Source organism: Thunnus thynnus, chromosome 2, assembly GCF_963924715.1.
Source record: "Thunnus thynnus chromosome 2, fThuThy2.1, whole genome shotgun sequence".
NCBI lineage: Eukaryota > Metazoa > Chordata > Actinopteri > Scombriformes > Scombridae > Thunnus > Thunnus thynnus.
Window position 1 is genome coordinate 38,873,107 of NC_089518.1, and position 22,762 is coordinate 38,895,868.

Sequence of the window (22,762 nt, forward strand, 5' to 3'; positions counted from 1 at the left end):
TAAAATACAGAAAATCTCCAGGGTTGTGTGAATAGTTATCTATGCATGCGTTGGGATTTGATGACCTGGAAATGAGAACCGTTTGGCCTTTTCAGCCCTGTACTACCCAAGCCTGTAGTCATGTAGTAGATTGTCAGCAGTATTGTAATATCTGAAGGTGATTTTGGTCACGATTTCCACTAAAAAGAAAAAGCAACTAACAGTAAGCTCTGTTTTATATATTGGGCCTTCAATGTGCTCTGTGAAACTGTGCCTGGGATGGCTTGCGTCAATGAAATGAGAAAATTAAAAGGTCTTAACCTGGAGAGTAATATATGTCAGTATGAAGATTCTACTTTGAAATACTGACCTTTGAACCTTGACCTCGGTGCATATCTGAAGGCTTATAATTTAGCAACAAAAGGGGCTTCAGACATGGGACCAACTGTTATAGAGAGCTCCTGACCTCAGCTATCATGTGAATATAGTCAACAACAGGGGACGCTGTCAGATATGGGGAAAAAAATTCAATTCAATTCATTTCAATTTCAATTTTTATATAGCGCCAAATCAAAACAAAAGTTATTTCAGGGCACTTTTCACATAGAGCAGGTCTGAACCGTACTCTTTAATTTACAAAGACCCAACATTCCTCCATGAGAAGCACTTGGTGACAGCAGAAAGGAAAAAAAATCATCCATTTTTACAATTAGGCTAGATATTTAATATCTGATTAGACAAATGTGTTAACCATCCCCTTAAACTCCTCAGTGTACACTCAATTCAGTATTTACAGCTTCAAATTCTAGGAAAAAAACTAATATTTTTTGCAGCTTGATACAAATCAGCACAACAGTTGCAGTTCTTCCGGTGTGCAAAGTAGGGTTGTAAAATAGGGTCATAAAAAGATATATCCACCAAGTGTGTGTGTGTGTGTGTGTGTGTGTGTGTGTGTGTGTGTGTGTGTGTGTGTGTGTGTGTGAATGGGGTGGGGTTACTCAATGAACCAGCTGCACACAAAAATTCAGTAATTAAAAGTAAACAGCATATATATTAGTAAATAAAAGTTTTGTAGCGTAACACAAAGTGGACTTTCTTCGTCTCCATAGTAACGGTCGATGGGGCTCAGAATCGAAGGTAAAAAACAATTAAAACTGATGGCCTTAACATTAACTTATCATATTGTATAAATACTTCCGGGCGGAATTGTATATTTGTTTATGCTTTTATCAAATAAGTTGAACACAGTTTCGGACGGACCAAACTCGGTGTCACTTTCTTTTTTTGGACTATTTGAATCTTTACGACTTTATAAAGTATTAAAATGAGATTTCAGTGAGAAACTGGCCGCTTCTAAAGCTGCAGGTTTCCGCAGAGACTCACCCTCCTCTGATCTGAAGTAAACTGCGGCTGTCGGAGCTCCGTCATCCAGCTCCACCCGGCAGTCTCCTCCGTTTGACTTCTTCTTGCTCCCGAAGTAAAGCTGCAGTTTGTTCTTCAGGGTTCTGGTCTGAGCCGGAGTCCAGTCGCCCTCCACGGTCACCGGAGGACACAGATACTCCTCCATCATCCCGCCGTCCGGTCCAAACACCGACTGACTGAAAGCAGCGGAGAGTCTGACTGCAGGAGGCCGCTTTCACTTTCATTTCACCAAAACCTGAAACTACAAGTTAAAGGAAACTGAAGCACGATGATAATATTCACTGTCAACAAGTGTTACACCGCATCTGGTGACCCTTCAGATTCTGTGACCTGCAGTGATGGAAGAAGTACTCAGACCCTTTAGTAAAAGTATCAGTACTACAATGTAAAAATACTGAATTACAGGTAAAATCCTGCATGAATCCTACTTACAGTAGGTAAAAATATACAAGTATTACCAGCTACATTTACTTAAAGTACTAGAGTAAGCTAAAAGTACAAATTTTACAGAAAATTGGGCTGTGAATATTAAATAAATTTAACAAAGTACATTATTAATGCTGGCGATTCAGTGTATAAGCAGCATTTTAATATATCACTCACAGACCGCTTTTCTGCAAAATTAGTACTCTTTTACTTTACTGCTTTAAGTAAATTTTGGTAGTAATACTTCTATACATTTATGGGATTTTAAACACAGGATTTTTACTTGTAATTAAGTATTTTTACATCCAGTGAATAGCAGTCAATAAATACTGTTTCAACTACCTGACTGTGTGACTGATAAAAATACAACAACTCTTGACGTTTAACACCAAACCGAAAATATCAAATCTTACCCTTTTATTACAATTATATACATTATACATATTTTACTCAACTGAGATTTTTGACCTGATGACAGATATGACAAACATACTGTATCTGCTCTGTGTTTTAGTCAAGTATGCTTTAAAATGATCAGAACAAAAATCCGCTTTAAAACATTTGTGCTAAAAGGATTTCAACAGTTTTCTTGCCTAAAACAATAAAAGTAAAAAGAACAAGTTGTAGGGTCCACCATGTCTACAGTTCAGACTTATACGGTTGAAAACACTGATGGAAATATCTATTAATAATTTAAAGAAATGTAAAACTCTCAGTTAAAAGTATACATGCAAAAAATACAATAAAGTAAGAAAAAAGTAGAAAAAAAGTCTGTAAATTCTGTTTCTTGCACAATTTTACTTACAAGTGCTTTTTCTTTGTGGTTTAAAAGTAAATTACTTAGAGATCAATACATAACAATTAGAAATGAATTTCAACATTAAAGTTCACCCAGTTTAAAAAAGAAAAAATCTGACAAATATTATAATAGTACATCATATGAATATGTTGAAAGGACCTCTTAAATATTTTCTAAAATATATCTGGTAAATTATGTTTTGGAAATGTTTAAACTGAATATGCATGTGATTTCTGTGGTTCAAACAATTTAACTAATGTTTTCATTGTAATCTACCTAAACAAAGCTATTTTTATATCCTTTGATAAAGATATTTTATAAACTGGAAAATTCCATATGAGACGAACCAAAATATCTCTAAGACTAAAAAGATAATTGATTCAATTTACTTTTTTGTCAAACACAATTTCTAGTGTATTAGTGCTTTACAATAAGCGAGGTGGCAATATGGATCTATTGCTTTTGAAATGTGAAGCATTCTGGATACATAAATTAAACACACTCTCCATATGGACAGTATGAAGAGTTTGACTTTTGGAAATTATACTGGAATTTGAGTTTTGGTTCGTTCTTTTGGCTGGATTGATGTATATTAACTTAAGATGGTGCCATGATAACGAGTAAAGCAAACACAGGTGGCAATGCAGGTGACACAGAAGATGGCTTGATTACCAAATGATGTGATTGTCCTATAAGATGCCTTGTGTGATGTTTGGAAATGTATAAACAGTAGTTTTCAACTCAACCTGTTTGGTCCTTCATGAAGGCATAAGTCAAAACTTTGGTTCAGCACAATGCTGTTTAAATAAAGAAGAAATTGATTAAACAAACAAGTCTGTGTTCAGTCCTCCTCCTTCAACAACTCAATCTACTTTTTGCCCACTTGGGCAGCACAATCACATATTTCCAGACTTTGAAACAGGCAGTGATGCAAAGTAACTAAGTACATTTACTCAAGTACTGTACTTAAGTACAATTTTGAGGTACTTTTGAGGAACAAGCTTTTAAAATACAACACATTGTTAAAGATGAAACCAGTGGTTTCCAACCTTTTTGGCTTTTGACGTCTTACAAAAAGCAGTGTGTAGTCGGGGTCACATTTCACATGTCTATGAGTTGTTAACAGCTCCACCAAATAGTGATTTTTCCCTCTAAACTTCTCACATGCTTTCATTTCAATAAATGTTCAAATGATCCAATATTTCAGCAAAAATCAAAGATTAGAGAAAAAGTCCAAAAACTAAACTGGAGTCTACAAAACTCATCGCCTCTTTGTAGACAGACCTCTACCTATTTATACACCCATAACACAGACACAGCATACCATGTAACATGTAGGGAGGAACTTCAAAGGCAATTATTGCTTTGCACTTTTCATTTATTGTCTATTTTTTACAACCTAACTTTGTGGAAAGGAGAAGGGGAACAACAGGTTATGGAGAGTCCCTTTGAATCACTTTGCATGTGTCAGTAGCTCAGCTTTATCTCTCGGGAACACTCCCAACAAATAATTTTTAAAACATTTGTATGAAACAAATATTCGTATAAAACCCACTATTTGTGCTTTGCCGAATAATGTATTTGTATTCTGGCACATCCCTAATATATATATATATATATATATATATATATATATATATATATATATATATATATATATATATATATATATATTGGGGGTGTCGGGGGTTCAAATCCCGACCTCCTGTGCCAAAGTCAAAACCCGACCAGGGCGGGGTAACACATATCCAGTGTGGACCCTTAGGCAAGGTCCTTGATGCTGCTGGCCTACATCAGTACGAGTGAAACCATAAATTCGAGAGTCATACCGGCTTGAATGACACCCGGGTCAACAAGGTCCACGTCAGGTGTTGGGGAACCAGGACAGCATGATGAGAAATGGGCTACTGGAACAAGACATAGATGGAGTAGGGCAGAGAATAGGGATCTGTTGGAATGCTACTATACAAGTAACCCCGATGAGAGGGGCTACATGCAGAGGTTGTGGGATATATGGATGCTTCGAAACCCAACATCTAAGCTGACAAAGAAACAACTACTAGCTCAGTGTTCCAACATCTACAAACAACAACTGCTATCACAACTAGAGATTGATGAGATACAATGAACATGCTATGGCAAGGGAGAGCCAGGACGACAGGTCAGAGGAGAGACATCATCATCTTCCCCACACTCCAACATTGGGTACCAAGCCCCAACAAGCCCTTACAACCTTAACACAAGGGCGACTGACCTAAGAATGACTATCATGACTAAGCTGGACACCCGGCACCCCCGTAGCTGATTACCAAGGCTAAGTGGCAAAGTACCCTCTGAAAGTCTGCTAGAGGATATGAATGCAGCACTATGTGCTATCCCTACTAGGACCATAACTGAGACCAATCAGCTGATATACGCCACAGCAACAGTGATCCTAGAGATGCTTGGCTACAAGATGAACACCATAGGCCAAAAAGAGCATTACCCTCCATGGAGAAGGAGGCTGGAGGCCAAGATCAAGGCAACACAGAGAGAAGTTAGTCAACTCTCAGAGCTACAGAGGTGCAGGGACGAAAGGGATACCTAGGAAGTACAACAAACTGTCTATACCTGAGGCACTGGAGACTGCCAAGGCTACCCACCTAAAGAGATACACAGGAGAAGCAGAAGCCAGGAGAATAAATAGGATATTCTCCACCGAACCATCCAAAGTGTACTCTCAGTGGCAAGGTAATAACATGAGAACAGATCCACCCAGGGCTGAGACTGTACAATACTGGAAGAGCATATGGGAGAAGGAGGCATCACATAACACCAATGCCCAGTGGCTAGTGGATCTAAGAGCAGACCACAGCAATCTCCCAGAACAAGATCCAGTAACCATTACAATGGCAGACATCCAAGAATGAGTGTCAGGTATGAAGAGCTGGACAGTGCCGGGCCCGGACATGATCCACACCTACTGGCTAAAGAAACTAACTACACTCCATGAATGCCTGGCAGCACAAATGAACCAACTGCTGATGGATAGGACCCACCCATCAGGACTTGACCCAAGGGCAGACAGTCCTGATCATGAAGGACCCCCAGAAGGGTACGATCCCATCCAACTACTTGCCAATAACCTGCCTTTGTACAACATGGAAGCTCCTGTCAGGCATCATAGCGGCTAAGATGAATAGGCACATGGCCCAATACATGAGCAGGGTCCTAGATGTTATGTCACCCAAACAACAGTGATAATGGATAATTGGGGTAATAATGATATGTTTACCTTGGGTGAAATTTACCTAAATATCAAAGACCAATTTTCCCAAGTACATTTAGTGGTGTCAGAAGTATTTCTTTGGCCTCATCAGACTTCACTTTAAAGTTGCTTCAGAGACACAGATTGTGTCTTTTATTTCTACAACAACAGTGATGAGTCCAATGTTATGCTTATCTTTATGTGCCCAAACTATGACAGTTAAATTAAATATTCTTCAACATCCAAATGATTTATTATTTTCTGTGATCCAGTTCAGCCACCATGCTCAGGTTTGTCAATTTGATTCATCAAATGTTCTGACCTGCTGTGAGCTTTTACCATTCCTCCATCCTATGTTAGCATATGATCAAAGTAACATAAACAATGACAATTAAAAACTGCAATTGATTAATGAAAATTAAATGACCAGTGAGGAATGAAATTTCAGAGATTCTCAGACTCAGACTCAGACAACTTTATTTATCCCGAAAGGGCAATTCAGTTTGGCAGTGTACCCAGACCAGAGTCAAAGATACAGTTTCATCCACAGAAATCTACATTCAATCAGCCATCATGGAAACTGACTCGGCATCAACATTTGTTTCTGTTTGTTCCTGTGTCTTTTGTTGTTGTGCCCCTTTAGTTGATTTTCTAAACATTTGTATAATGAAAACACAGTGGAAGAGGGCAAGACTGATGCAGATAACACAAATTATGACTAATGACCAAACCCGTTCCTTCTCTCTTAACTGACACTCTTGTAGCAGCCGGTCCACTGACACCTCCACCTCTCTGAAAACCACCATCAAATGGCCACATTCAGTTTCATCACTGATCCAGCCTTGCAGTGCAATCTTTACAGTAGTTTGGTTTAGTCCAAAGAAAGTCAGGAGAACTCTGCCAGATAAATGATGGCAGTCAAATATTGGTGTTGAGTGTGAGTTTAAATACAAGACATCTGTGGCATTGTCCTTAGCACAGTTGTCAATGGTGACTGAGCCATTGTGGAAAGCCAACATATAAATGTCACTTCCATCACCCCCAACCAGGTAATCTCCACCAGTCGACACCAAGATGTCGTTGCCGTCCGAACCTTTGAGAAGGGAACTTTCATAACCAGACACCAAGATATCAGAGTAGATGGTGCCGATCACAGTCTCTACGTCCTTCAACACGTCCCCCTCAGCATCAGCATAGCGGCCCTGTCCAGTCAACAGGTTAACATAAACCCCTTCACCCTTCTCATGATCACCCCGGTACAGAACGGTGTCTCTGCCAGGACCTCCATCCACTAGATCCGCCCCTGGTCCAGGAATGAAGACGTCCCAGCCAGAGTTTCCCATCATAGTGTCATTTCCATCCTCACCATAAAGAGTGTCATCTCCCAAGCCACCAATCAGGATGTCAGCTCCATTCCCTCCAATCAGTGTGTCATCTCCTTCACCTCCATCCAAGGCGTCATCCTTCCAGCCACCAATCAGAGCATTGCTCTGATCATTACCTAGTATGTCATTGGACTGGGACGGACAGCCTTGCACTGTATGGACCTTTGACAAATTTCTGTGAGAGTTGAGATCAAAATGACAGTCAATCTGTGATTGTTTCAGAGTCACTTTGAAAGCTTCAGTCTTAAAGAGGGGGACATCTCCAGTTGAGTTTAGTGATTTCAATTTAAAATGCACTCCGTCAGAACTCTGAAAGTCTATGTGCTGATGTTGGTAGCCATTATTGTAGTTTAGCAGACTGAATGTTAATTGTTCCCCCATTGTTGTAATCAACACATTCAGATCACCTGTTGATGCGTCCAGTGTGACTTGGCTGCCATCGAGGAAATCTATATCAACTAACACAGTATCAGTGTTCTGATCTTCTGCAAAGTTATCAATCATTATGTTGTTTCCATATCCACGTTTGATGATGTAAGTGTCTTTTCCTTCACCTCCAAACATCAGCGCACCCCCAGTGTAAGGATCAAGCACATTTTCTTTGCTGTTCCCAACCATGATGTCAAAACCTGAGGAGCCGTACATTTCTCTCACTGAATCAAAATTATTCATCCTCATCACTTTGTCTTGGAAGTCGCAGAGGAGTCTCTCTGACGAATCTTTGCTTCTATATCTGAAACAGTCATCAAAAGTAAAGTCTTCTATGTTAACTGCATTAATTGACTGTTTCTGAAGATGTGTTTGGAGTGAGTGAAGTGGTTCAGGATTCTGGTTTCTGTAATCAACAGTTAAGGGAAACATCAAAGACTCGCTGCAGCTGCTGTGGTTGGACATCAGTCCAGCTGTAATTCCATCACTGGTTCTGATCTGCAGGTGCTGATAACTCTTTGACTCAAACCAGTTCTGTAAAATAACATCTTTTCTTCCATACACCAAAATGTTGATGTTCTGTCCCTCACAAGTACATGCTATGTGCTGGTATTGTTCTTTCAGGAAGAGGACGTCCATAGCTCGATCTGGCGATTGATTGTTGATGGTTTTCACTCCTTGGCCTGGTGTGATGACATACCAGTCCTCTCCTTCTCTACCCTGAATGAAATCATTTCCTCTTCCTGGAGTGAATATATTGCGTTCTTTGTTCCCTCTGATGACATCATTAAACTCTGACCCGTGGACCTCCGTCACACTGTGGAGAGCCTCGTCCTCCTGAAGGTCCACCACCAGAGCAGATGGGGAGTTGCTGTAGTCAATTCTGAGACTTCTTATGCACTTTGTGAAAGGATCATTCTGCAGGCAGTCAGCCTTGTTATCTGAGATTGTGAAAGTGACCACATCTTTTGTGATGACAAACAAGTGTCTGTCTGCTGGTGATCTGAACCAGTTCACTAAAGTCACATGGATGGCTGTATCATCATGGAGAGCATTCAGAACAATATTGTTACCTTCCACCCTGACTTTAAATGTGTCAAGATTTGCTTCTATTATAGCCAGATCTGTTGTATTGTCTCTGGAGTAATTTTCAATCAATGCTGAAGATTGTTTTAAGGGTTTTACCATATATATGTCCTCTCCTTCACCACCAATCAAACAATCTTGACCTCCTCCTCCATCTATCAGATTCTTCTCTCCATTTCCAATAAGCACGTCATCATACCGAGACCCTAAAATGTTTATAACTGTATGTAAAAGTGGCTGTGATGTGTTCACAGTTTCGCCATATGTTTTAAACATCTTGTTAATTCCTTTGGCCACCAGCTTAACAGAAGAAATCACAGTAGAGGAAATCTCAAACAAGACTCCGTCTCCTGACATCATGTTCATATGACGATACGTTTCCCCTAAAAACCATTCTTTTATGGTCACAGTATGGCTGTCCTCATACATTAACACAACATCATTCCCAGATTTAGACACAGAAATGTGACTGTAATCAACACTGAAATGAAGAGTGTCTAGTGCTTTGGAAGGATCATAGTTGTTAATTATGGTTTTCCCTCCGTTTTCAGGAATAATAAATGTGTCTTTTCCACCAGAGCCTTCAACATAACTTTTCTGTGGACCGAGGAAGAATGTGTCATCACCTGGTTCACCATAAAGCTGGTAATAGTAACTCAACATGACTTCAATCATATGTTGGTCCTGTGCTGTCTGTACTGCAAAAAAATGATTAGAATCTCTGTTCCCTTTGTATGTCCCATATCTTGAATAGGATAGAGCTTCATAACCTGAAACTACTGTCACAGAGCCGGCTGGTATGAACATGAGTACTTTTTTCTGTAGAGTCTTATATTCTAATTGTTGTGACTCTCCCATGCCAAGAATTATATCTTTGCTTCCTTGTGTATCAATGTCCCAACATCTCCTCCCAAAATTCTTATCACTAGATACAAAATAATCCATGCAGAAATCAGACTGACCTTGATCAGTGAGGCAGAAGTAAATACTGCCTCCATTCCAAGAAGAGTCACCACCACTAAAATCAATGGCAGTCATTCCATGCTTATCCTTAGTAACTCTGTAATATTTGTGATAGTCTGAAATCTGGTCAACGAGTCTGTGTCCCTCCTCAATTTCATCGTAACGCCAATCGTAAAATATACTTGCCACATGAATTGCAAAATGTTGAACTCCCTTCCTAAAGCCAACAAAGACAGCCCGCAGTTTTTCAAGAACTCCAGCATCCTTTGGGAGGCTGTTTAGTTCATCCTGGATACCCATGTAAACATCATCAATGACCATCCGGACTACTGATAGAGCCAGATTTATAGGTGCAATAAATGGTGCCAGTTCAGGCTGAGCAATTTCAACAACATCCAAAGCAATCATACCAACATCTAAGGCAGCATCAGTGTATCCCAGTGCATCACCTCTTTCCAAATCTTGTTCAAAATTGTATATCCCAAATCCAATCCCCACAGCTGGTATAACTTTCATAGTTCCCTTCATTGCGGGGCTTTCCATCATTGTCACTACAACTTTGGCAACTCTGGTCTCTGAGGACAGAGCTTGTCTTGCAACAACAGACGTTATCATGGGTGCCACTCCATGAATTGTTTGCAGAGTCCCCATCACACCATGTTTAATGTCTCCCTGTTCAAAAGCACGAACAGCTCCTTTCATCCCCAGCATTAAACCGAGCGTCCCAACAGCAGTCCCTGTGTGCTCTACATACTTGTTGACGTGATGGGAGGACATTGAACTGTGCTTCTCCAGGTCATGAACTGCTGTGTCAATGTTCTTCAGCATTTTTTCATTATAGTTTTGACTCTCTGGAGATAATTCAACCCTAAACTCAACAGGTTTTGTATCAGCACCTTCGGACACAAGCTGACATATAAACTGTCCGTTCTCCATTCTGGCACTGCCCTCCTGGATCTGCAGCCCTGCCAGACTTTCACCATATTTTGCCTTCAGTTGGCTGTGGATTTGTTCAGCAAACAATGCGGATACCCTGGAGAAATAGGATTGTAGTTTGAAAGAATTCTCCAACTCTGAGGCTGAATTCAAGTCTCGCAATGTTACGTAGCCATCATCATAGCCTCCTAATGTGCCTGATGCTGCACCATCTCCAGATGATATGAAGGGATCTTGATGATGCTCAATTTTTTCTTTGAAATGATTGCAATCTTTTAAGAAGGTTTCTTTTTTGTCTGAATTTTTGTCAAATATCTTGAATTGTGCTGCTACGTCAGCCATCAGAGACTGCACATCATTGTTACCAGTATACTGCTGCCACTGTGTGAACATGTTGACTTCTCGTGTTATGAGATCTCTAAGGTCCATCATTAACTGTCCCTTGTTTCTAGGTTTGGATTTGTTTTTTAATTTGCTAGAACCTTCAGGTGTTGCTGAGCCACTGAATCCACGCCTGCTTGGGTCAATCCAACTATATCCTCTTGCCATTGGATGGTCTTCAAAAAAAAAATTCAGTCCTTTATCTTTGATTTTTTTTGTTGTGCTTTGGGACATGTGCAGGGCCATAAGAACCAGAGGGAATGTCCGGAAATTTCTAGCAGATTCAGATATAACTGATGCAGTAAAATATGTGGTGTACCAGGCCTCAGTGGATAGTGGTAAGCTTGTTGTGTGCTCTCCAAGAAAAACATCTTTCACAAACTGAACATAGTTTTCTTTTGGGTTGTTTATGTTTTTATTGAGAATTTGTTTTTGCATGTCAGGATATCTTTCTTTGCCTATCTGTTCAGTGATACATCTCTGAACTTTTTTTTGTTGATTGTTGTCAAGCTTTTTTCCAACTGGATACACATACAGATTTTGCGGATCAACAACATATATCCAGTCATTGACCATCAGGTATGTGGGTTCAGTTTCTCCAGTCTTTGCATAGTGACGGATGATTTTCAAAATGTCTTTCCCAGATTGCATCTCATAACACTTGGAAAGAACATGCTTTAGTTCCCGCTCATTCTCTATCCACCTCATCCTATCATGTTCTTTTTTTCCTATCAAATACTTTCCTTTTATTTCTTCCAGATTGTTGATGTTGATTTTCTTGGGAGGTGGTTGGTTTGAGTGAAACAGTCCCCAAGATAATGCCTCAAGTCCATCACAGGCAGATTTTATTTGCCCAACTTTACTTTTGTCAAAATTCTTAAAAACTTCCTGGTTTATAGATGTTTTTGGATGATCTGGCCAGCTGTCTCTGTAGGTCATAAACCATGGCTTTGAAGTTTTGTACATCAGAAAGTTTCTTTCATTGGTAAAAACTGCTTCCCCTTTACTGCCAGGCTCATTTCTAATAATTACATCTCCGTTTCTGTTGAGAGTTGCCACGACTTTCTTACTGTCATCTTTATGCCTCCACTGCAGCCCGTCTGGAGTGATTTCTTGGGTGATTTTCTCTCCAGTGTGTTTGACCTGGAGCACAGCGTCTCTCAGGTGCAGTTCTGTCTCGATGTGGGCGGTGTCATGGAGCTCCTTCAGCAGGGCTTCAACAAAAGCTTTATCTGATCCGACCTCACAGGCCACCACACTTGTTGTTTTGATTTTATTGTTGATCCTGAAGGTTTGTTGAATGATTTTGGCCACGTCTTGGGCTGTGTATCCTGCCAGTTTCATCTCTCCTGAGTTGTCTCTCCTGCCATGACCTACCAGCACCAGTCTGCTGTCCTCTGACAGAGGCACAGAGGCTCCGCGAATCAGTTTTGGTCTCTGGTTTTTATCAAGAATGTAGACTGAGCTAACCGACGGGTGCTTCTCATAAAGATAAGTGGCAGCTTTTCTGGCCACAGGATCATCTTCCATAATGAGGATCTGCTGATGGTCATACTGTGTGGTATGATCAACTGGTCTTTGTGGTATTCGGTAGCTGGAAACTGAGTCAGATTGATTCATAACCTGGTAAATCTGGTGACTCTCCTGGTTTGTTTCTAAGACTGCTTTGATTCCACGGACCATAAACACCCGAATGAAGTTATGTTGGAAGTCTGTGGTTGTGTTTCCATCAAGGGAGAAAACTGGTGCTGCTTCCAGTGATGACTTCAGCATCAGTTCGGCAAGTGATGAGCCAGAGAGGCCAGACACAGTTTGTCCATCTTCTGAAACACTTCCAAATATTTTCACTACAGTGTAGCTGTCTGTCTCCGGTACACATGAGACATTGTACAGGCATTCTTGGCTGACTATTACTGAGTAATGAGGATCCATGTTGTATTCCTGTTGGACTCTGTCATTCGTCAACTTTTCTTTGTCAGTCATAAGGAGAATTTTTTGGCTGTAACTGTGTGAGATCTCTGAAGCACCTAGCAGCCAATCTTGCATTTTTTCTTCATCAATATCTGCCAAGAAGGTGTCAAAATCCTGGAAAATAATTGAGAATAAAAATAAGCAGATCATCAGGTTATCTTAAGATAAAATCACAGGTTTTAACATAGATTGATTAAATAAGAAATTAAGAAGGCATTCATTTAGCTCAAACTCAAACAGCATTCTTTTTCTTTGCAGGATTGAGACATGCAATACATAATGTTTCAAATACAACATTAGATGTTGGTTTCATGACAATCTCACATCGTTGTCTTGAACTCTTCCTCACATCCCAAAATTGTGAGAAAAACACTGTTGTAACTATAGTTCTATAATTTACATTTTTGATGTGTGTGTGCATGTTTGTGCATTTATACAAAGTGGTATTTCATTTCATGTAGATATTTAGATGTATCAACCCTTTTGATAACTAGTTTGATTAATTAAACACTGACTAATAGAGATGTCCCAAAGTGATCCTACAGATTGGTGTCTGGGCCAATCCGGGCAGTTCTTAAATGATCGGTATTGACTAAAATAAACTGATGAAATGGAGATTTGTTATTCTACTGTGTTTTGTCCACTTCAGCTTGATAGTTTTGCAGCACTGCTTTCCTTTGCAACAGCTTACAGTGTGAGCATTTCACTCATATATGTATTAAAGAGTGAAAATTAATGTGTGATTGTGAAAAATTATTTCCGCCCACTGGGGTGAGTGACTCTGAATTCTGACATTCTGGTTTGCAAAATAAACAGACTCGCTAAATTCTGACCATAACTATCGCTTTCTCATTGGTAAAGAGTGGCAGTACACAAAATATTCAGCTTGCAGCTTCTCATTTGTAGCTGACGCCGACTGTCGCCTCTGCTGGTTAAAATGACAAACCTCAACGGCAGCAGTTCATATCAGCTGTAGCTAATGAACGTTAATTCTGTGAGTAACATGATGACAAAATGAAACTTTTCTCTTGTTTGTGTGCCTGTACTCGACCAAAGATGATTTTTGGGAGAAGAGCCTCAACTCTGTAACATCACTGTACAATCAGCATGTTTCTGTAGTTCCAACTCAAGCTGATCGCGTCGCAAGTCAGAAGGCTTCATCTGTTATTTTGATGTGCCAGATACATATTAATTATAATTCTCTGTATCACAAGGTTGGTTGGACTTCCTTACAGACAAGAAGAAAATACCATCTCATGTTATTCATCTACAAAGCTTGACTGTTGAAGCTTCCAAATTACCTCACATCTCTTCTCTCATTAAAATCTAGTAACTACAGCACATGATCAAGTAACTACTTCACATCAGATAGACCTCATGTCCGCACTAATGTTGGTAGAACTGGTTTCAGGTGCTTCACACCTTTTGAGCTGTAAACTGCCCTGAAACTTGAGTCTTACATGCCTCTTGGAGATTTTGAAGTGTTATTATCATGTTTTTTATGATTCTTGTAACTGTTTTTATTGATTTCTTGTTTATTGTGTAGTTTCTGTCCGCTGATTGTGTTCTTGTCTTATGAATGTTTTTTGTTCTCAGGTCTCTCTTGGAAAAGAGATCTTAATCTCAATGAGACTGCCTGATTAAATTAAGATTAAATTAAAAAAAATTCAGCTGCTATGGAAATAGAAATATCAGATGGGACTCAGTATTGGCAAATACTCAATATTAAAGGAGTCAGATCAGGATCATGGCCAGAAAAACTTGATCAGGACATCTATACTGACTGCTTATGGTTCCAGTATGATTAAATTCAGTTTTCTAAACTCAGTGCTTCAACTTTCTTTTAAAACCCACTAACCTGTTCCATCTGAATGACACAAGCTGTGAAATTCTCGCACTCCTGAAAATCATTCAGCAGACTCATCAGGTTTTGGTCAGTTTTCATCCTAAAAGAAGATGAATGATGTTTATATCACAGAGGGAAACACAGTAATTACACAAATTCAATAAAGCCTGTTAAAGACCGCATGAAAAGTTCAAGAGGACCTTCCCTAAAAAAAAACAGCTGAACAAGTTGGGATGCCTCATTGTGTAGGTGCACAATGAGGCCAAGAGAATGTAAAATATTTTTCTGTACAGCAGCATTTCACTCACAGAATCAGATTTTGCTTCTATTTGTACAAATGAGTCAATCTACATTCAGTCTGAGGGACACTATACCGTATGATCATGAGGGAAAGTCTCTCAGACATGTTCCATGATCATGTCAACATTGCAACAAATGGCCAAACTAGTGAAATCCATACCATGGTGGATACCTCTACAGGTGTTTCATTATTACCAGTTATACTGTTTAAACCTAATAACAACTCTGCATCCTGTAACTCTAGTCATATCAAAGAATGAAGGATATCTGTTGTGACGACCCTCTCTGAACAGACTCTGAGTTCTGTACCTGCAGGAGTCTGGTTGGTGGAGTTGGGTCGTCAGGAGGATTCAGCTCACCTGGACTGCCCAGCTTCCATATAAGCTGGAGGCAGTCAGTCATTTGCTTCTCCCCTCTGGCTTCCACTATGTTGATTTTGGTTGTGTTTAGTTTAATTTATCCATAAGTTATGTACAATAAATTTATTTTTAGTTATCACTCATGTGTGGTCTCCCCTCCTTTGTCCAGCCTTGACACTGTAAAGTTTTACTTCAAAATCATACTGAGAAGTATGCTGATAAGCCAACAATGCATTATTTAAGCAAAAGAATATTGATGTCAACACAATACCCATTATTTTATACCTAAAATAATGGGTATTGGTGGTGGTGAATGAAAGCTTTCTCACCACAGCTGCATCACAAACCTTAGCTGTGACCATGGCTCCTTACCTGCTAGTGGATCTCTCAACTCTGGCCCCAAGCATGGACGTGGCCCTAAGATGAAATATATTCCTTATTACATTTTTATCCACTTGATTTGATTAAATCACATTGCTGAAGCCTCATATTAGCTTCAGATAAACTTTTAATTACAATTTTGCCTAAACGAGGGCGGTAGATTTTGTCCTGCATCTCTTACATTGTGAGTGCATTATGAAGGGGTCTTCTAACGGTCAGTATGAACAGGAGGAATTATTACAGCAAGAAAAACAGGTTTCACTGTTCATTTGGGCAGACTTGAAAAACTGTGAACCCATCCTTCAAGTGGGAATTTGTGTATTTCCCTTGAGGTAAAAGGATATGGATAAATAGTCCCATCCAACAGAAAACTATATGGACTATTGTCACATTTATCACAGCAGTGCCTGAATACTACTATATATCATATTTTCTAAAATATATGCATTATAGTTGTGCCAAGGCCTTAACAGTTGGAAAGGAGACATATAAGTTTACTTTGGGTTCGAAGGGTTCTTGAGCCTTTCATGAAACATGTGTTCAGGCAGTCCTCTGAGGCGATGCAGTGCAGCGATATCAGGGCTGAGCTCCTCCCATTCATCCTCTCTCACCTCTGCAAAGTTAAGACAAATTTGACATTAAATGAGGATCAGTTGTAGGTGTTCCTTATGTTCATGCTGAGTTCATAGTGAATGTTAGAGGAAAGGGAGATGAGAGCAGATACGTCACTGGCAGACTGAGGTTTAGTTGAATTTCTCAGAGAGAGATCAGCACCTCTGGATGGATACACCTTCCCATTCACTTGAAAAAGAAAGTGTGTCCAAACTTTTGACTGGTACTGTACATTACACCAGGATTTTACAGTAGCTGAAAGGTTTTTGTTGGTTTTTGTTTTAAAAGGTGTTTGTTAACGTTAAAAATAAAATTAGGCATTGTTTTGTTTGGGAGCAGTGTTAGCAAGAACAAAGCTGGTGAATGCGAGAAATAAAACAGTATTTTCTGATTGTTTCGTGTCATTTTGTTCTAAAGCAGAAATAAATAACCAACAAACACTCAGCAGATGATTTGTGGAGACAAATGCTCTTAATTTTAATGGAAACGCAAACAGGAAGAACAACTGGGACTTTTAGCTCCAAGTTTAGTTTCTGAAATTAGTTCCTCTGGAACTTTTGGTCGAAATAGGGTTATTATCAGACTCGGTTCAGTTTCATCAAACTAAGCTATAATTTGTCATATGAAGTTGTATTTATTCTGAGCTGTATTTTAGGCCTTAATGCTAAAAATGCTTACAGTTAGCATGTTATACAATATACTGAAAGTACAATGGAGCCAGATGGAGATGTGTCCATTGGTTTTAGAGACATGTTATCTGTTTTTCCTGCAATTTACCACAAAAAGAGCACATAAAACAACACAAATTGTTCCACAATGTCAGAAAATAACTGTGAAATCCTGGAGGGAGTGATTAATATTCAGTAATTATCTCTCTGTATAGTAGTTTTTATTGGTTGTATAGGAGTCCGTTGTTCAGGAAGACGATGCAGCATGTAATCAGAGCAAGTGTATCACATTGATATCAGCCTTGCTGTTTACTGTTCACTCTCTTTACACTATGAGAGCTGTATTAAGTTATTGCTAGTGTTAACACAACATGTCCTACTGCTGCTGCTTCACATTAAAAGACTTCAACTGGCCAAACACAGTGGCTTTTATTCTGAAGCAGCCACAGGAAACAGAGTAACTGTCACAGAGCTTAGCGCTGACTGATCGTCAAAATGCGTCTACAAAACAAGACAAAGGTCATTTTGGTCATTTTTTGTCAGAGGATGAGTTTGAAATATTTCACTACTTGCTCCGTGTGCAGCATGAAATCAGATGGAGGTCGTGATTATTACTGACTGACGTCTTTATTAAAACAGAAACACCAGCTCCTCCTCTGTTGGATTTCTGATAAAGCAGCTGCTCAACAAGTCTTTGCTGTAGTATTAAATCACACCTTCTGTTACCACTGTAACCAAGTGTGTCGCCTCATCAACCAGGACTGAAATCTTAAGGATTGTAAAGACATAAAAGAGAACTTGAGGTTGTTAAAATATTAAATATTTCTTACCAAACTGTTGAGTGAGGCTGAGGAGGCTGAAGAGGATCAGAAGTGTCCTCCAGATCTCTATCCGACCCGCCATCACGCTGCAAAATATTAAAAACAGAAATGTGACTGATCATAGAAGTACTAATGCTTTGAGTCTGTCTAAATATTACTTCAGATCAGCAAAAATAGTTTTTGGTCTTGCTTGTTAACAGCTGGTGATTGCGAGTGATGAATAAGGGAGTGGAGGAGATGCTGTATGCCACAACAGTGAGTTGAAAAGTAATGATACATTTACATTTATTCATTTGTCAGACACTTTTGTCTAAAGCAACTTACAAATGAGGTTCAATTCAAGCCAGAGTAGATCAAGGAGAAGTGCTGCTTTACTCAGCTCCATGTTGCATCCAACACAAGTGCCACTAGTTTCATGATGTAAAACATAAATTCATAGCAAATGACAACTTTTTTCTTGTGAGAGAACAAAGTAGAGAAGGAAGAGACAGAAGAAGGAAGGAGAGATATGAAGGAAGATGAATGTTTTATCGAGTTTAAAATTTATTTTGCTGTTGAAGCCTTAATTAATTACCCATTTTATCAATCATTAGAATATCGCTGCCTGTAATGTCCAGTGCACAAGCATAGCATGAAAATATGTTGGTTGTGACTGTCACTTAACGTACTGCTGAACAGAACGAGCTTCAGTAGCAACAGAGAATAGCTCATCTGATCCACACACAATATTTATCCGAAACACAGTTGTACAAAACAATATACGCTGAAAGCAGCCAATGAGCCATAATATATAAAAAAACTATGCTGGTCAGAGTTGCAAACACACATTCATCATATCATTCATTACAGCAAAATGTTAACGGTTATTTATTTATTTATCTATCAGTTTTTCAAGACCCTCCAAACTCAAAATCTGGGGCAGGTGCTCCCAGATATCCGAGGAAGTGGAGATCTGTTATTGCACAGCCTGTAGAGAAAGCTTTGTAAATCTCTTTTTGTGATACTTTCTGTATTGTTTTGAAAGTTAGAATACTACATATCCAGGTAGGGGGCGTGACAATTTTTTTTTTTCTCAACATGGTGCAAAGTTACTTAACATAAAAAATTAATACAAACTTTGGCTTCGAAGTTGATGTGTTAATGATTAAAACAGCTGATGGGTAATTAATTTATGTAAGCATAACTTAAGAGTTCTGCTTGAAATGACACAAAACTCATTTAAAGCACCTTTTGTAAAACATGATGACTATACATGAACTCCATTTGAAACAACAGGGACGCAGTAAGTTAGCTTGATATATCAAGGTATAGGTATGCAATGAAATTCAGGCATCAAACATATTTAAACAAGTTCAAACATGATGAGGGAACAATGTGGAATTCAGAGTTTAACTGCCTGTTCCTCGATGGAACAACCACATAAGTTGATTATACCTCCACTCTTCCACAGGAGTGTCTTCTAATATGTTGCCTCTATCAGCAGTTCTTATAAAAAAAAAACAATGATGTTTTATGATGTCACAATGCTATGTTTAAGGTGGTTCTTGTGTTTAGGTTTAGTCATTAACACTACACCATCAACAGGCCATGCACAGTAGCTCCTCACAAGATCGCTGACCAAGGAACACTCAAAAAGAGCTCCAGAAAGACCTGGAAGAAGCAGGTACAATTGTCACAGAGTTGCACGAACACCCCGTAAGACTCCATTATTGAAGAAAAGACATGTTTGAAGTTTGCTACACAACATTTGGAGAAACCTGTAGATTACTGGAAAAAGGTGTTGCGGTCAGACGAGACAAAAATTGTAATTTTTGGCAATAACACTACACTCCTTGTTTGGAGGAGAAATGGCTCTGCTGCATATGACCCTACAAATACCTACAGTGAAGTTCAGAGGTGGAAGCATTATGGTACGGGGCTGTTTCCCTTCTCATGGTACCGGCAAAATCCAAATTGTTGAGAAGAAGGTGAATGGAGCTATATATCGGGATATTTTTGAGAAGAATTTGTTGCTATCCACTAGGACAATGAGGATGAGACGCAGATAGACTTTCCAACAGGACAATGATCCAAAACATACTGCAAATGACTCTCAACTGGCTCCAGAGAAAGAGAATAAAGGTGTTGGAATGGCCCAGTCAATCACCTGACTTGAACCCTGTTGAACATTTATGGAAGGAACTGAAGATAAAGATTCACCAGAAGAAGACTGTCCACTTAGAAGAATGGGCCGAAATCGCCCCTGGACGCTGTGAGAGATTAGTTTTTTGGTATAGAAAGCATTTTGAAGCTGTCATTGCAAACAAAGACTTTTCCACCAAGTATTTCAGTTGGCGTGTTCAATACTTTTTCCTGTGTCATTCCAATTTAATGCACGTAACTTATTTATTGATCAGAATGTTATGATTTCTTTAACTGTGTTGCCTTTTTGAGTTGATACCAATGTCTGGTCTTAATGGCATGTGAATAGCTGCACTGGAAATATATTTCTTGAAAAAATGTTGATGTGTTGAAAACTTATTTCCCCCACTGTATAACATACCCAATACTGTAAAACTTAATAGCCCTGTCATTATGCTATCTCCCATCGCCAATCTTCCTTTTACTCACCTGAAAATCCTGAACAGCTGAGAAAGTTAAGGTGGAGTGGATAGAATAAAGTATGAGGAGTCCTCTTCAGGATCAACCGTCTCTGTCAGTTTATTTCCTGCCAATTTATTATTTATCATACAAGTTAAGACCTGCCCCTGAAGGGTTGGAACTCTGATTAGAGAAACAAATAAGATGTTGGAGGTAGCAGTAATAACAGCACTGCAATCATCTTAAACTTACAGTGGCTAATGGAATCAAATCAAACTCTCAAAAGATTTTTGGCTTAAGTCTTTAAGTTATAAAATAGTGTTGTGAGCTCATGTGAGCAAATCAGTCAGTGCTCCTGTTGCTTTACTGTTAAAATGAAACCAAGGTATATTTAAGTTAAGTGTACATCTTTCTACATCTGTTTTGCCTACTTGCAAACACACTTTGTGCACACTGTAAGATTGTAAGAAGCCAACCAAAACACCCCCAAATTTTTTTGAAATGTAAAGAGTTCAAGTCCAGTGAATAACCTTAAATGGTACAAAGGTAAGTGGTAGCCTACGGAGCCCCTAGGTTAAAAAAAAAAAAAAGTTATTAAAAGGCATTTTCCATGTAGTACTAGGTAACAATTCATAGTTTTTCTGCTGCAAACAGTTTCTTCAGCTGTCCCAGCTTCCAAACCCTCTGTCTGTATAAAAGCACGGAGGAGGAAGCGTGATGGTCAGGGGCTCTTTTGCTGGAACCAGAGTTGGTAACTTGCACAGAGTGACTGGAAACATCCTGCAGAGCCATGCAGCACCCTCTGGTCTAGTTGATCAGGGGTTCATTCTGCAGCAAGATAATGATCCAAAACATACTTACATACTACCATACAAGAAAGGAACAAGACAGTAGGCTTCAAATCATGGCATGGCTGCACACTGGTCATCAAGCTGGTTCAGCATGAACTGGACAGAAGGGTGAAAGTAAAACAACCTGACAATGCAACCCATTTGTGGGAACGTCTATTACAGTGTTGGGGAGAACAATCAGAACAGTGTTTGATTTTCATTTTACAGTACATTGTGACTTGAAAATTTGAGGTAGATAAACCAGTTTAGAAAAATGTGAACATGGAACACTTTCAGTGGGAGGGGATAAATCTAAACATGGAACACTATGTTCAGATTTCCTGTCACACAAAAACAAGAATTCCTTGTACCACAAGGTTGTAAGTGGTGTAGAGACATTTTACACCAGTGTTGGATGAAGTACAACTTTAACTGCTTTAAACACAGCATCCATTATATTGCACATCAAATATTTATTGTCCATTAAAAAGACATTCATTCCTCCAGTCAGCAAGGGAAACAGTTGAACAATTAAAGGTTTGTTAAAAAAAAAAAAGTTATTAAAAGGCATTTTCCATGTAGTACTAGGTAACAATTCATAGCTTTTCTGCTGCAAACAGTTTCTTCAGCTGTCCCAGCTTCCAAACCCTCTGTCTGTATAAAAGCACGGAGGAGGAAGCGTGATGGTCGGGGGCTCTTTTGCTGGAACCAGAGTTGGTAACTTGCACAGAGTGACTGGAAACATCCTGCAGAGCCATGCAGCACCCTCTGGTCTAGTTGATCAGGGGTTCATTCTGCAGCAAGATAATGATCCAAAACATACTTACATACTACCATACAAGAAAGGAACAAGACAGTAGGCTTCAAATTATGGAATGGCTGCACACTGGTCATCAAGCTGGTTCAGCATGAACTGGACAGAAGGGTGAAAGTAAAACAACCTGACAATACAACTCATTTGTGGGAACGTCTATTACAGTGTTGGGGAGAACAATCAGAACAGTGTTTGATTTTCATTTTACAGTACATTGTGACTTGAAAATTTGAGGTAGATAAACCAGTTTAGAAAAATGTGAACATGGAACACTTTCAGTGGGAGGGGATAAATCTGAACATGGAACACTATGTTCAGATTTCCTGTCACACAAAAACAAGAATTCCTTGTACCACAAGGTTGTAAGTGGTGTAGAGACATTTTACACCAGTGTTGGATGAAGTACAACTTTAACTGCTTTAAACACAGCATCCATTATATTGCACATCAAATATTTATTGTCCATTAAAAAGACATTCATTCCTCCAGTCAGCAGAGGAAACAGTTGAACAATTAAAGGTTTGTAG

General features: G+C 39.2%; 1 protein-coding gene across 2 annotated transcripts in view; it reads right to left on the reverse strand.

Moving 5' to 3' along the window:
- The window catches only part of LOC137170358 (protein mono-ADP-ribosyltransferase PARP14-like), a 33,359-nt gene extending 31,484 nt beyond the window's left edge, over positions 1-1,875 (reverse strand). Inside the window, exon 1 of one of the 2 annotated variants that reach the window (XM_067573678.1) lies at positions 1,363-1,875. In XM_067573678.1, the coding sequence (XP_067429779.1) occupies positions 1,363-1,549 (187 nt within the window). In that variant the 5' untranslated portion in view covers positions 1,550-1,875. The remainder of the gene's footprint in view (positions 1-1,362) is intronic. The other variant, XM_067573668.1, reaches the window with a different exon arrangement.
- Between the last annotated feature and the right edge of the window lie 20,887 nt (positions 1,876-22,762).